Below are 14614 nucleotides of genomic sequence, written 5' to 3'. Positions count from 1 at the left end.
GAAACATTTCATATTAATGAAGGTATTACATGATGATTTTTTGTTACTCATAAAATAGAATGTTAACATTACATGTGATAGCCTCAGTTAAAAAAAATGTTTTATTTTTCACATAGGCAATTTATCATTTCAGCTTACTGAATTTTATGCTTTTGAAACTTCTCTCAACTTTTATCCCACATGTCTCTTTTTCTTCATTTTGTTTCCATTAGTACCCAATCCTTGCTTGGATTTGTCATGTGATTTCCTCTGCTTGCTGAATCCTTCCGGGGCCACATGTGTTTGCCCAGAAGGAAAATATATGATGAATGGAACATGCAATGATGACAGTCTGTCAGGTGGGTACTTCCTGTTACTCTACAAACAGCCGGATGAATTATTGTATAAGCAACGAGGATGCATCCATACGAGTTTCAGAGCTAAGCTGTGTTACCTTCAAAATCAGTTCATTTGCCGTAATGGCCGTTGCTCTTGAGTGTCTGTAAAAATAGGCCTCTTTACAGAAGGTTCTCTACCTTCTGTTAACTCTGTTAACAGAATACTGTAATTTCAGCAAGTATTCAGTGGATCAGCAACTGTAAAGTTATTCTTAGAATTTACATAGATTATCAGATAGCTCATCTTTTATAAATAATGTTTTGAAGGCGACTTTCCTCTATATGTATAAATTCTAGCCCCAAAGCAATTTACTCATTCCATGCATTCATTTTTAATACTTCTGGTTACTTCATTTATGCAGGACTATAATTTGGAAAATATGAGCTTCTTTAGAAATTACCTTAATCTTTCCATGTGAAATGTTATTTATATTAAATACCATGAGTAATCAGAATAAAACTAATACACATTTCAACTTTTATAAGCAAGACAGAACAGTAGTTTACTAACTAATGATGAATCTAGAAGTGAACCTGACAGTATTTCTTCATGTAGCTTATATTTTTGAAATATAAATTTAGAACGAGCAACCGTTATTTCAGAAAGTGATGTTTTTAAATGGTGATATTTAAAACAAACAGTAATAAGGGGGAAAAAGGAAAAGTTTTCTCCTGATAATTCTGTAGATAGAACTCTCTCAACCTCAAGGCATTAGTCATAATGGGAACAATTCTATTAAAAGAAAAGCCCAGACTTACTAAATTTTATGTCGCAGACAAAAACAGCATGCTCCAAAGCACTGTTGGATCAAGGCAAGCATTTTGGGATGAGCGATAAATTTAGGATATCTTCACAGCAGGATGTCTTCCTTACTTGTTTTCCTCTGTTAGGATTCACTGCTCATCTAAGTTTCATGTCTCCATCCTCACATGCCCTTTCCATCCCCAAACCACCAGCTTCTTGTTTTCTACTCTGGGCTGGTGGTTGCAGTCAACTGAAGCAAGTTAGTAAAAATCTATCTAAGTCAATCATATTTTTATTTTTTTAATGTCCACATTTTCAAGATTGAATATACAAACCTGAAGAAATAAAAAAATTGGAATATGACTAATGTACACAAATGAGTGGTATTTATCTGCACAGACACAGCTATTATATCTAATTGAACTCATTAGAATTTATATCATTATGATCATCTGAATTTCCTATATATGATGATTTTCAAATAAGATACAAAAGACTTTGGCTTTAGACTTAAACCGAAGCCAGGGGAACCTCTCAGACAACTTGGAATTGGGGTATATATTGGATACCCTGAAACATTTACACTGTCAGGAATGAGAGTGGAGAAGTGCTGTGTGGAAGCACGTTTGCGGTTTCTAACAGAGAGCCGTGGGTCATTCCAAGTGTTTATGTTTTCTTGCAAGTCACTGAACATGTTCTGTTTCTGGAACACGATGACCCTGATGCTTAGTTGGATCACCTACTGTCTAGAGCATCTGTGATCACAGGCGTGATGGGGAAATTAAGTATTTTCAGATGTTAGCAATCTTTTATTATTTTCTGTCTCGGTCAAGGAACTGCACTGTGTGGGAGTGTGCAGTTGTATGCAACCACTCAGAAACAGAGTTTCTTAAAGTGTCAACTACTATTGTCAAGTGTAAATACCCCACAGGACCTTACTGTGTTTTATTCTACTTAGGTATTCAAGTTAGTCTTTCTCTCTCTCTCTCTCTCTCTCTCTCTCTCTCTCTCTCTCTCTCTCTCTCTCTCTCTCTCTCTCTCTGTGTGTGTGTGTGTGTGTGTGTGTGTGTGTGTGTGTGTGTGTGTGTGTAAACAGAACAATGTGTTAGGAGTATAAATAAGATCTCCAGGTCATTTTTTTGTGGCTAAATCCAGTTATCTTTTTTAGGTATAGCCCAATACTTTAGCTCTTCCCATGTCACTTTCTGTAGCTACTATTGTTAAAAGATGAGCACATAATATTTTAACCTTCATATGAGAATTGTAAATTCAAATATTCCTCAGCCTTGGGAGGATATTTGCCTGTTCTTTCCTAAAGTTGATTATAATTGCTGCAGCTTGGCTTCTGCTTATTACTTAGTTACCGACAAGTGCAGCCTTCTGCTTAAATATATAGAACTATTCACATAATGTTAAAATGATTGTAACTCAAATTTGATTTCATTAGCGTCTTGTCCTATTTTAAAATGTCTAGTGCCTATAAATCCTAACACTGGAATGTTCATTCTCCATAATGTGTAGATTTGGCATGTCTGCGTCATTCACATATAATAACCGTAGATGAGAATCAGTCTTCCTAAAGTGTCTTAAATGTTTATCTCTAGCGTTCTTACTCAGAGCCTACTTTTTTCCTGAATGAGTTAGAAATATTTTAGGAAGATATAAATGAAGCAAACATGTTTCCACAGTGAATATTTGAAATGTTACTAATTTCCCCATAATGAACAGATAGTAGAGAATCCCATGGTCAGCTGCGATGGGTTCATGCACTTAATATGCCAAGAGGTGAGGCAGCCCTATCTTCCCACCCCCTTTCAGTGTCACTGATTTCACTTTACCATTCCCTCACAACTTTCCCACCTGTGTTCATCATACATTCGTGCATTAGGTCATCCTCATACTGCAATATCAGCACAATTTTCAACATCTTCCTCATCACTCTGATTTCAGTTAACAAGATAAATACATTCGCAAGCGTTTTAGGCTCCGCAAATTATTTAAATCTGGGCAAATGAGGAAAAAGCAGTGGTCCTCTTGTGCCATCCCCTTCAAAGCCTTGATTCTTGTCAACTTTCCCTCACACGCAATAGCTGAGTGCAGTCAGACATTCATTCTTTTTGCCTCCCAGGCTCTGGATTTTACAGATATGTTCTCATGAGCTGGTGTACTCTCAGTGAATGTTATGGGCAGTCAAGAAGTAATGCCATGTTATTGCATGACTTCATTTATTATGTTTACTTAGAAATTAATATTTATAAATTTAAAGTTTTTCTCACGGATTTATTTGATTTAATATTCTTAGAATATTATAAGTTAGGTTTATCTAAACAGTCCAGTCAAAGACTAAATAGATTACTTCATGTACATAGTAAACAACTGCAGTAAAGAATAGACTACTAGAAAATCTACTGACAAAACTAAGCCCAACTATGTGTTGAATGTGGCATAAACATGTAGTTGAAAACATAGAAAATAAGCTTTAAGATGTTGGGGCAGGCAAGAAGCTTCTGAGCAGAGCTCAATTAGCACAGAAACTGGCTCCTAAAATCAAATTAAATTACAACTGGTTTGTACAAGAGAAACCGCCTACAGAGCAATGGGCATAAAACAGAACAGAAGAAAACACTATGCCACTGATATTTTATTCAGGGGACTATATCCAGAATTAACAAAGAAGTACAAAATTAACTATCAAGGAAACAAATTACCAAACAGTAAATTGGTTAAGTGCAATAAAAAGACTCTTAAAAAAAAAAAAAAAAGAAAACAAAGGGAAAGGAAAGGAAAACAAAATGGACAGTAACTATTTTCAAAGTGTTTAGCAATCCAGGTCATCAAAGGAAAACAAATTAAAGCTACTTTAAAATACTGTCTTATCTTACAATGGCTATCAATAATAAAATTGACAACAATGTTTCAAAAGGAAATATGAAAAGAGATATGCTTTCTTAATGTTGGTGGGGTACAAATTAATACCAACATATGGAAACCAGTTTAGAGGCTCTGCAAAATATTAAAAGTAGAATTATCATATGACACAATTGTGCCATTTGTAGACATTTTATTTATTTATTTATTTACATTTTGTGACAAAACACTATGACCAAGGCATTTATATATAGCAAAGCATTTAACTGGGCTTTCAGTTGCAGAGGCTGAATGTCCACAATGGTTAAATGGAGGCACAGTGGCAGGAATAGCAGAGAGTTTACATCTGAAACCTTAAGCAAGGAGGTAGAGAGGACTAGTATGAAAACTAGTCTTTTAAAACCTCAAAAACTGTCCCTGGTGACATACCTCAGGCAGCAAGGCTGCAAATCCTAATTCTTCCCAAACGATTCTACCAACTGGGGACCAACTATAATGTCTTGTATTAAGTGAGGTGATCCAAATTAGGAAGGAAAAAAAAATCTGCCTCTTCTATCTTATGTGGAACCAAGGTGATAACACAAACATGTGTACATGTAAACAAACGTGGTAGTAAAATCCAAAACTTGGAAGAGGAGATAAGAGATAATCAATAGTATTAGGTGATGATACAGGGTGGGTTGTAGGCTAAAGGACGCTTGAGCAATGGAAGGGATATAAACCTAATGTTTATATCCTAATGTTCTAGTTTTCAAGGTGCACATATGAATCCTACTTGTTTTGTATTGAAGTAGCAAGAACTACTTTGTTTCCCAGAAGGTCCCAGCAGACATTATTTCTCTGAGGCAGTGGCTGCAAAATGTGGCCTTTCTTTCTAACTCGATCGGCCATCACGGCACTAGGAATTCTTCAGGGCTAATTGAGTACATGTGTCACATTGACCCACTCGAGAAAACTGACTTTATAAAATTAGGTCTGTGGTGAGGAGTTCTGCAACCTGATCTTTCTCTCGCTTCTAGTTAAAACCATTTTATTTCAATAGCATTTAACACGTCAATTGTATTGCCATCCACACAGCATAATATTAAAAAGAAATATATCCTTTGTAAACTATGTTATATCTAGGAGCTTTTAGTTAGTAATCAGAAGTATAAAGAATGATAACAACATTTTAAAGAAGAAATGTTAAACGTCTGCTTTTAGTTACTCTGTAATTTTTCAACTTTTATCTTAGGTATATTTTGTGAAAAAATAATAAATTGTAGTATTCACATATATGTATTGATTTAGATTATTTGAAGCATCCATGAGCAACATGTATATCTCTATTTTTCTTCTTATTACTAGACGACTCCTGCAAGCTGACCTGTGAAAATGGAGGAAGGTGCATTTTAAATGAGAAGGGTGATCTGAGGTGCCATTGCTGGCCAAGCTACTCAGGAGGAAGGTGTGAAGTCAACCACTGCAGCAACTACTGTCAGAATGGAGGGACCTGCATACCATCCACTCTAGGTAAATATCTGACCAGACTACATATGCAAATTACTTGCATTTTCTTACTATGAGAAAAAATGTGAGTTAAATAAATCCTGATAATCTTGATGTAACTGAAATCATCATGAGTTAAATTTAAACTTAACTTAACAAAACCAAAGGGATGTATTTATTGTATCAAATTTCATATCACAAAATTAGTAATGCTAAGAAACACTACAATGGATTAGCTTGTTCTTAGTCGAAAGACCAGTGCTTGGGGAAGAATCAAACTAGCTAGCACTACCAGTGCTTTTTAAGTTTCATTTTGCCCATGCATGACTATATATACACCCATCTTGAAAAGTAGTAGAATTCCATATAGAATTTTGATATTTTTTAATTAACTTTTCATTCCCCCCTCCCCTTTTTGGCAGATTCTCTCCCTATGTTGCTTTCTCCAATTCAAACTGACATTTTTGTAGGGTGATAGATGTGGATCTAACTTGCTTTTGTCCAGGTGGATATCCGGTTTTGGTGCCACATTCCATTGACTAGACTTTCTTTCCTGTCCATGAATATTTGGCAATTCTGTAAATTTTAGTTTTTCATAAACACACTGTTGTTCTGTTTTAGTTATTTACCATTGATCTACATGTGTATTTCTGTTGAGCTACCATATTGTTTTTATTACCATAACTCTGTATCCCAGCTTGAGGTCAGGTAATGTGTGTGTGTGTATATATATATATATATATACATATATACATATATATATTGGTGTTTATTTGTGTATGATGTACATGTGTGTTTCTGTGGTTGTTTTTTTTTTCATCTATGCATGTAGGTGTTGGAGCTCCAACAAGTACACTGTAATCTATTTTACTTCTTGACAGTCTCCTAATGGTCAAGCTCACCATTTTGGTTATACTAGCCGATCAGTATGGTTCTAGAATTTTCCTTCTCTCCACTTTCCAAATGCTGCAGTTGTTGCATGCACTGCCATGCCTTGCGTTTATGTAGTAGCTGAGGGTCCAAATTTGGGTCCTCTTAATTGAGAAAGAAACACTAGGCTTTGTCCCTAGCACCATGGCTCTGGGTTTTTCTTCCTTGGCAGAATTGTTATCACTAACTCAGTCCCTTGCTTCCGATAGGTCTGATGTAGTTGTATATTTCTGGATATATATGTGTTTACAAATATGTCCATTTCTTCTAAATCATTGAGTCTATTATATTATTAGGTTTTTTTAACGCATTGAATGTTGATATTATAGACTATTGGAGTATGTTGTGACAATTCATTCTTCATCATTAGTTTTACCAATTTGGGTTCCTTTTTCACTTGTTCAACCTTGTTCATCTTAGAAAAGAATCAAAATTTCATCTGATTGATTCTATTTAATGATATTTCAGTCTCTATTTCTTTAATTTATACCGTATAATTTTTATTATTTCTTCATGTATTCCATATGTGTACTTTTAAATATTCATGTTTTTCTGGAGATTTAAGGTATACATTAAATTATTTCTTTCATTTTGCTTTGATTTTTAAAATTGTAACTGCAACTATAAACTCCTCCTATAACTGCTAACCTGGGTCTCAGAAGCTGTTAGTTTGTGCTCTTAATTTGATTCTATTAACAGCTTAATTTGTCATTCTTTTCTTCAATGACCAAGTCTTCACTCAAAAGTATATTGTTCAGTCTCCAAACATTTGTATAATTTTGAATGTTAGTATTGGTAGTAGTTTTTATTTTTATTCCATTGAGCTCTAATAAAATTCTGGACACTATTCAATTTGTGGGATTTGTTGTTGTTGTTGTTGTTGTTGTTGTTGCTGTTTATTTGTTTGTTTGTTTGTTTTTACTTTCTTGCTGGTTTATAATGTAGCCAATTTTAGAGAATATTCCAGTGTCAGTGAGAGAAATTTGTATTTTCAGTGTTAGAGCTGATTACTGTGAATATTGTTAATTACAGTTGATCTATTACTTAATTTATCTCTGAGGTTTCTTCATTGACTTTTAATTTGAAGGACTTATCTGCAGGTGATTGAGGGGGTTTAAAACCAGTCATAATTATTGCATCTGAACCTATATAACATTTTACTCATAGAGTGTTTTATGAAATTGGTCCAAAGATTTAGTTCATTAATATTTACAGGAGTTACACCCTCTTGATGAAGAGTTTCTTCCCTTAGAGCTCAGTGTCTTTATTTCTTCTGATCAATTTCAATTTGAAATATGATAATTGCTACCTTATATGTTTGTAACTTCTTCTTTGTCTTCTGACTTTCATTCTGCCTTTGAAAATTTTGGGATATCTTTTCTCATCTATGTGTGCTTGTTAGAAAAAACAGATAACTGTGTCATGACTGCTAATCCATACTATAAATGCCTTTCTTTTAATTGAAGAGTTAGGTCCATTTGCATTCAGTGTTATAAATGACAAGTATTTGCTTTTGTTCAGACTCTTTGGTTTGTTGTTCTGTTTGTTTGTGTGTTAATTCTTTTTTTTCTCCTCCAAGCAATTTCAGATGTGAAATGCTTTGCTATTGTGGACATGATTGGCTCCTTCCCTGTTCTATGTTTTCTTCCATTATGTATGTGAACTGTATTTTAACCACCAATTCTTTGCGTAATATTGCCATTCTTCAGTGCATAATAGTCAAGAATTTATCACCAGTCATAGATTAGTTGCTATACTTATATTTGTCCTGAAAGATCCATATTATTCTATTTTGATAGGTAATGTTTCTGGACACAGCATCTTGTTTGACACTTATTTAGTTTCAAAGCAAGGTATATATTATTGCAGACCTTCTTTGCCTTTTGTGTTGTTAGTGACAGACTCATATTATTCTGATGTTTCTGCCTTTGTATGGCTGCTGATATTATTCCCTTAGTCCCTTTCGTACCACTTCTTTGCTTTGTGTGCTTGACACCTAGACACTGATATGTCATGAAGAGATTCTTCTCTGGTTATGTCTCTTTGAGTATGACTCGACATTTGGATGTCTATTTCTTTTCTAGGTTTGAGAAATTCTTGGCTATACTTTAACTGAAATGTTTACCTAATGCATACATTTTTAAATTTCATTTTAATATTTATTTAAAATTTAAGCTTACTTAACATTTTTTTACTTTTTATTAATTCATTCATATTACATCTCAGTAGTTATCCCATCCCTTGTATCCTCCCATTCCTCCCTCCCTCCCATTTCCCCCTATTCCCCTCCCTTATGATTGTGACTGACAGGGACCTTCTCCCTCTGTATATGCTCGTAGGGTATCAAGTCTCTTCTTGGTAGCTTGTTATCCTTCCTCTGAGTGCCACCAGGCCTCCCCATTAAGGGGACATGGTCAAATATGGGGCACCAGAGTTCATATGAAGGTCAGTCCCCACTCTCCACTCAACTGTGGAGAATGTCCTGTCCATTGGCTAGATCTGGGTAGGGGTTCGATGTTTACTGCACATATAGTCCTTGGCTGCTGCCATAGTTAGAGCAGAACCCTTGGGCCCAGATCTGCCCATCATAATGTTCTTCTTTCTAGGACCCTCTGGATCCTTCTATTTACTCATTCTCCCATGCTTCTTTCACCTAGAGTCCCAATAAGATGTCTTCCCCTAATGCAAACTAGCTCACTTAATCTTTTAACCTTATTGCAACCCTGTGCAATGTAACTAAATAACCTACAAGCATTCTCTTTCCCTCCCTCTTTTTCTCCCCCGTCCTTTCTCTCTTAAACACACACACACACACACACACACACACACACACACACACACACACACTCATCATTTTAAGAAAAAGTGTATATCCATGCTATCAGCTATTCCTTATTCATTCCCAGAGAACCTTTCTTTATATTAACCTCATGTTTAATGTCTTACATAAAAAATATCCTTTTCAAAAAATTTTAATTATGTTTCTTTTTAACATATATACTTATATTATTACACATGGGTAAAATAAGCTACATACAGCAGGAAGAACCACGAGTCAATCAAGAATTATATAAATGTTACATTCTTAGTGATTTGGCTATTTGTATTTGGCAAACTTGAAGTAAACATCTTTCCTAACTTGTTGGATCTAAATCTCTGAATGGAGATTAATATCTATCATATCTCATCTTTATTAACTTAAAACATCTATTTTGATCTAAAATAATCTGACAGAGTCAGTTTAATGTGTATATTTTTTCTCGGCTTCCTCCATTACACCATGAATTCTTATGTTTGATCTCTCAAGTATACTCCTGACTTCTTAGAAGTGTGTATCATTTTCATTGAGTTTTTAAAAATATGTCTTGTAATGTTTCGAACTTAGACTCTATTCTTGATATTTGTTCTTCAGCTTGTCATGTTTTTGAAGATGCTTTCTGCTGTGTAGTTTATTGAATTTAAGTAATTCAGTCATATCCAAAATTTCTGTTTTCTATTTTAACATCCTGGTCGTTGTTGGTTTTTTTTTTTTCTCTATTTTTTCTTCTTCCAAGGTATTGATTCTTTCATCTACACTTAACAACTTGGTCTATGGCATGAGTTAGATTCCTAAGTTGCATTTCTATATCTTACCCAAAACTCCTTATTTGCTAACTTCAGCCTTCTACTTTGTCACTGGACATTTAAAACTCTGTACTCTGTACTCCTTCTGGAAGGTCAGTGTCTCCTCATCTTTGATAACTGGTTGTGGGGCTATTATAGTATAGTATTGTGTTATGTTTTGTTCTTCTTACTTTAGTGTAGTGCTTTGAATGCTTATGCCCCCTGGTGTGCAGTTTTTTTCTCCTTCCTGTTGCTTTTGTTTGTCCTGTTTTATAAGAATCCTCATGTTGTGTTTATGTTCTGATTGAAAGACTACCACAATAACTGATAGGATGGTGTCACAAAAATTTCTCTGTTTGTTACACACTTTTTCTGCTCTCTGAAATTGAGTCTCCTGTGAGGTTTGTAGATGGAAGTACTAGGATCATCTTTGTAGAGATGATATACTCTGTCTTGAGTGGAGTGACAGAGTCATGGCGTTTGTCATCACAGGCTTGGAAGTTCCCCAGAGTTGAGTTCACAAGGCATACAAGCCTAGCAATAGTCATTATGAGATATGCCTACTTTCTTCCACTATATTGCCTCCCCTTGCTGCCACATTTTCAGGATATTTGCTCAGATTCGTAGTCTTGCTCTTGGGACCCTTCAGTGATTCACACTCCATTGTTCAGACTTGAGTCCACTGCGGTGTATCCCTTCCATGAGTCTATGCTACTGCAAAACTGATATTTTCAAATACTTTATACTTTGTTTAACTTTAAAATCTGTGTTTTTTACAACTACACAAATAATGTCCCTAAAAATAAATATTAATTGTTAAATTCCTTTTAAATAAAAATGCTACCTAAGGTGCTGGAGAGATAGCTCAGAGTTAGGAGCACTCACTGCTCTTCGAGAGGTCCTGAGTTCAATTTCCAGCATGGTGGCTCACAATGATCTATAATGTGATCTGATGCCCTCTTCTGGCTTGCACTGTATACATAATAAAAAAATAAATAAATCTTTTAAAAAATGCCATTTAAAATTGTTGGAATTTTAAAAACTATGATATTATACTTTTCAAATATGATAACACACTTAAACTGTTAGGATATGCTTGATATTGTTATTTATCTATGCAATAGACTTGCCTATAAAAGTGTTTCCTGGATTATAGATACACAATGAACATACTTCCCTTGATTTGTATTATTTTCAAATATTTTTCTAGGCCTGGAATGCTTGTGTATGTATATAACCCCAGCACTCAAGAGGCAGAGGAAGGCAAATGTATGAGTTCAAAGTCAGCCTGGTGTACAGAGTGAGTTTCAGGAGAGTCAGGGCTACACAGATAAGCCATGTCTTGAAAAACAATAAAATACAATATTTCTATTAAGAAAGGACTCCAAGTCATAATAAAAATTAAATTGGTAAATTCCTAAATGAGTTCTTTTAGTAGCATATATATTTGTTTTTATAGGACAAATGGTATATTTCAGAATAATATATAAACTTTATCTATATACATAGTTTATTAGATCATGATTTCCACAACTATATGATCAATAAAATTACATTTCATATTCTTAGTATAAATTAGTTATCATTTGTTTTCAATCTGAGACATAGCTGTATAATATGTTACAGTATCTAATAATTAAATATTTGGATGCAAATTAAGTCATTTACAAAAAATTTTTACCTATAAATATGATGTTTAAAAATGTTGGTGTTACATATTGAAGAACATAATTATCTTTACAGAAATGTTAATTTGTGAAACAAATCCCAGTGGGTATCTCATGGATTTATTCATTATTGATTTACTTACACTTATGGCTTTTGTAAAATTTCTATATGGACAGTATATAACTAGGATTTGGGTCAGACTTAATTAAAATATGACAGTTGTATTGAACAATAATAACTGAAAAAAGGAAATATCAGTAGTTAATTAAAGAAACAGATCTGAGAGCTATAATTAAAGTTTTTAAATGAAAGAATGCATTTTCCTCATTCCTTCAGGCATATAAAATGTATAAACTATATTCAGGTGGAAATATACTTCAAATTAATTATTTTTAACTGATTATGTCAAAAAAGAATACATTAGTTCATTTCTATTATGTGCTCATAGAATGATGAGTTTAAGATAAAATTTGCCTTGAAAAAATATTGAAATTTAGGAAAAAGCATAATTTATCCAAGTTTTGAAATATAAAAACAAATAATAGTTTATGATACTGTATCTATACTGGGTATCTAATCGGATATTTATGAAATTAGCAGCTATATTTACCTTTCATATTATTTTCATGAATATTTGTTATTTAAGATAAAAATCTTTGCTGCCATACTATTTAAAAAATGGATAAAGTGTAGCAGGACTTGTTCAAACAGTATCAGCATGAATGTTGATATTTCAGTGGGATACAATTTGAATTGTACAACTTGAATGGTACAGAGGGCACTGATAGAAGATTTATTCTATGAAGACAGAAGTAAGCCAAAGAGGGAGAGCATTAAGTGGGGAGGAGGGCATAAGATCGATGCAGAGGGAGAGTGGGGTTACCATGAATAACATCAAGGTAAGTGAAAAAAAAAAACATTAGAAACACACAACCGACAAGCCTTAGTTTTTAATTGTAGCCACTTTGCACAGGGCATAAAACTCTCCAAGGAGCCATATACTAACAAACAAAAAGCTGCTGTCTCCCTTCATGTTCTCAGTTGGGCGATGTCATAGAGAACCTAAGGACTGGACTGGGGAGACAGCTCAGCAAAGGCCAGGCTCACAACCTGAATAGGATGAGCACTGTTGCCATTGCTATTAGCTGTCTGTCAAGCAGTATTCCCTGGGTTATGAGTATTTGGTTTTTACCAAAAAAATATTTTCTTCAAAGGCATGAAAGGTAATATGTCTTAAAATGATGGAACTGAATTCTAAGTGTTGTAATGCTTTTGTTAACTGGGGAGAGCTTATTTTATAACACCCATAGGAAACCCCTAAAACATTTTATTTTTCTGAGTGGCTTTGGTGGTGAAATTATCAAGCACGTGTGTGGATTACTTGCCTCATTCAAATATGTCATTTGTTTCTTTCATTGTTTTAAACAATCATTTAATATTCATAGTTATAATGTAATGGGTTTGGATGTAATTTACTTTCCACTATTACACTCCAATGCTTCTGCTATCCCTGCCCATCACTTTTCTTTCATAACTTCTTACGCTATGCTCTCTGAGTCTATTTACCTCTCTATGTAGGTGAGTGCAGGACCATCTACAAGAGTGTGAGTAGCTTCTTAGAGCCTGCATCTGTTGAGTCCCAGCCCACTGGAAAAATCGAATCAGGGTTCACCTGAAAGAGGTAGTGGGGATTGAAAGTAGGATACAGAGACACGAGAAATAATGAATCAATTCAGGAAATTTCTGATCAAGATTCACTTTAATGCCCACTATTAGGAACATATATAGAGCAAGGTCAATAGGATCTATTCTAATCTCACTCACCCTAGCCTGAATTGCTCCCTGTAGAACTTCCTAGTTCTCTGAGTAGTTCCCTATAAGAACTTCCTTGATCCTCTGGGTGGTTCCAAGTTGGGACTTTCCTACTTCTTACAAAGGTAAATAGTCCAAGGATAGCCTAGAACATAAGACCTCATGAGGCAAAGATCAGCAACTCAAAGGGCACAGCATACAGCCTAAGCACAGGATTTCTGACATGGCAGAATTTGGCCTGGCTTCTTCCCACATGCATCCCTGAAGAACACTTCTCCCTCTGGACGCAGGCATCAGATACCAATAGATCCTCAGACAGGAGCAGGGCTTCATGGCCTCCTCCACCACCTGTGCTATGAATTTGGCATGAATCTTAGGCATGTAGTCTCAGCTGTGAATTCGTATGTGCAACTACACTGTCCTATCTGTCAAATGTTGCTCCATTATAAACACTCATGTTTTTTCACTTAATGCTTCTTCTATAAACATCTGAGCCTTGAGAGTAAAGCTGTGATATCAGTGTCCCTTTTAAAGCTGAACACTACACAGTCTCTTATTATCTGCACATTGATCACTTCTGGGACTCTATGTTAATCACCATCTACTCCACAAAGAAATTCTTTGATTAGAGAGATGCACTGATCTATAGGAATAAAGATAAGACCTCAAGGCTACAGCTTATTACTATGTCCATTTGACAAAACAATAGTACTTAGTTCTGTTCTCCTTTAATGCCTATGACCCACCCAGCTATGTGGCCCAGTTAATTACACCAGATATATCTACTCAGAAAGTGGTTGATTGCTCCCATAATATTCCTGCCACTATTGCCACTGCTTTATCGGTGGGTATAACATGCCAGGTCAGACATTATTGTAATTCTTACAGTTCACAGCTGGGTAAAACTACTGAAGACTCTCTACCAGGCATCATAGCATGCATAGTCCCTTCCTGTACTTTGAAAGCCAGCTAGTAGGAATTAGGGTTCAAACTCAGTGACAAATTGATCTATCCATGTCCTATAGATCAAATACGTGCGGTCTTCAGCAAGGGGGTCCTCCAATGAAGTTTTCAGTTGAAATCTTGAGGAATGGCTATAGTCTAAAATGTTTCTGTAAATGCT

The 14614-nt window shown here is 34.9% G+C and overlaps 1 protein-coding gene across 5 annotated transcripts in view; it reads left to right on the top strand.

Moving 5' to 3' along the window:
• Positions 1 to 14614, top strand: part of LRP1B (LDL receptor related protein 1B) — a 1938012-nt gene that overhangs the window by 1859097 nt on the left and 64301 nt on the right. For all 5 annotated transcript variants that reach the window (XM_084800259.1, XM_084800256.1, XM_084800258.1 and 2 more), the window contains 2 exons: positions 213 to 338; positions 5338 to 5502. In XM_084800259.1, the coding sequence (XP_084656385.1) occupies positions 213 to 338; positions 5338 to 5502 (291 nt within the window). The remainder of the gene's footprint in view (positions 1 to 212; positions 339 to 5337; positions 5503 to 14614) is intronic.

Source organism: Acomys minous, assembly GCF_964271855.1.
Source record: "Acomys minous genome assembly, chromosome: 10".
NCBI lineage: Eukaryota > Metazoa > Chordata > Mammalia > Rodentia > Muridae > Acomys > Acomys minous.
This window is presented reverse-complemented; position numbering and strand designations above follow the sequence as displayed.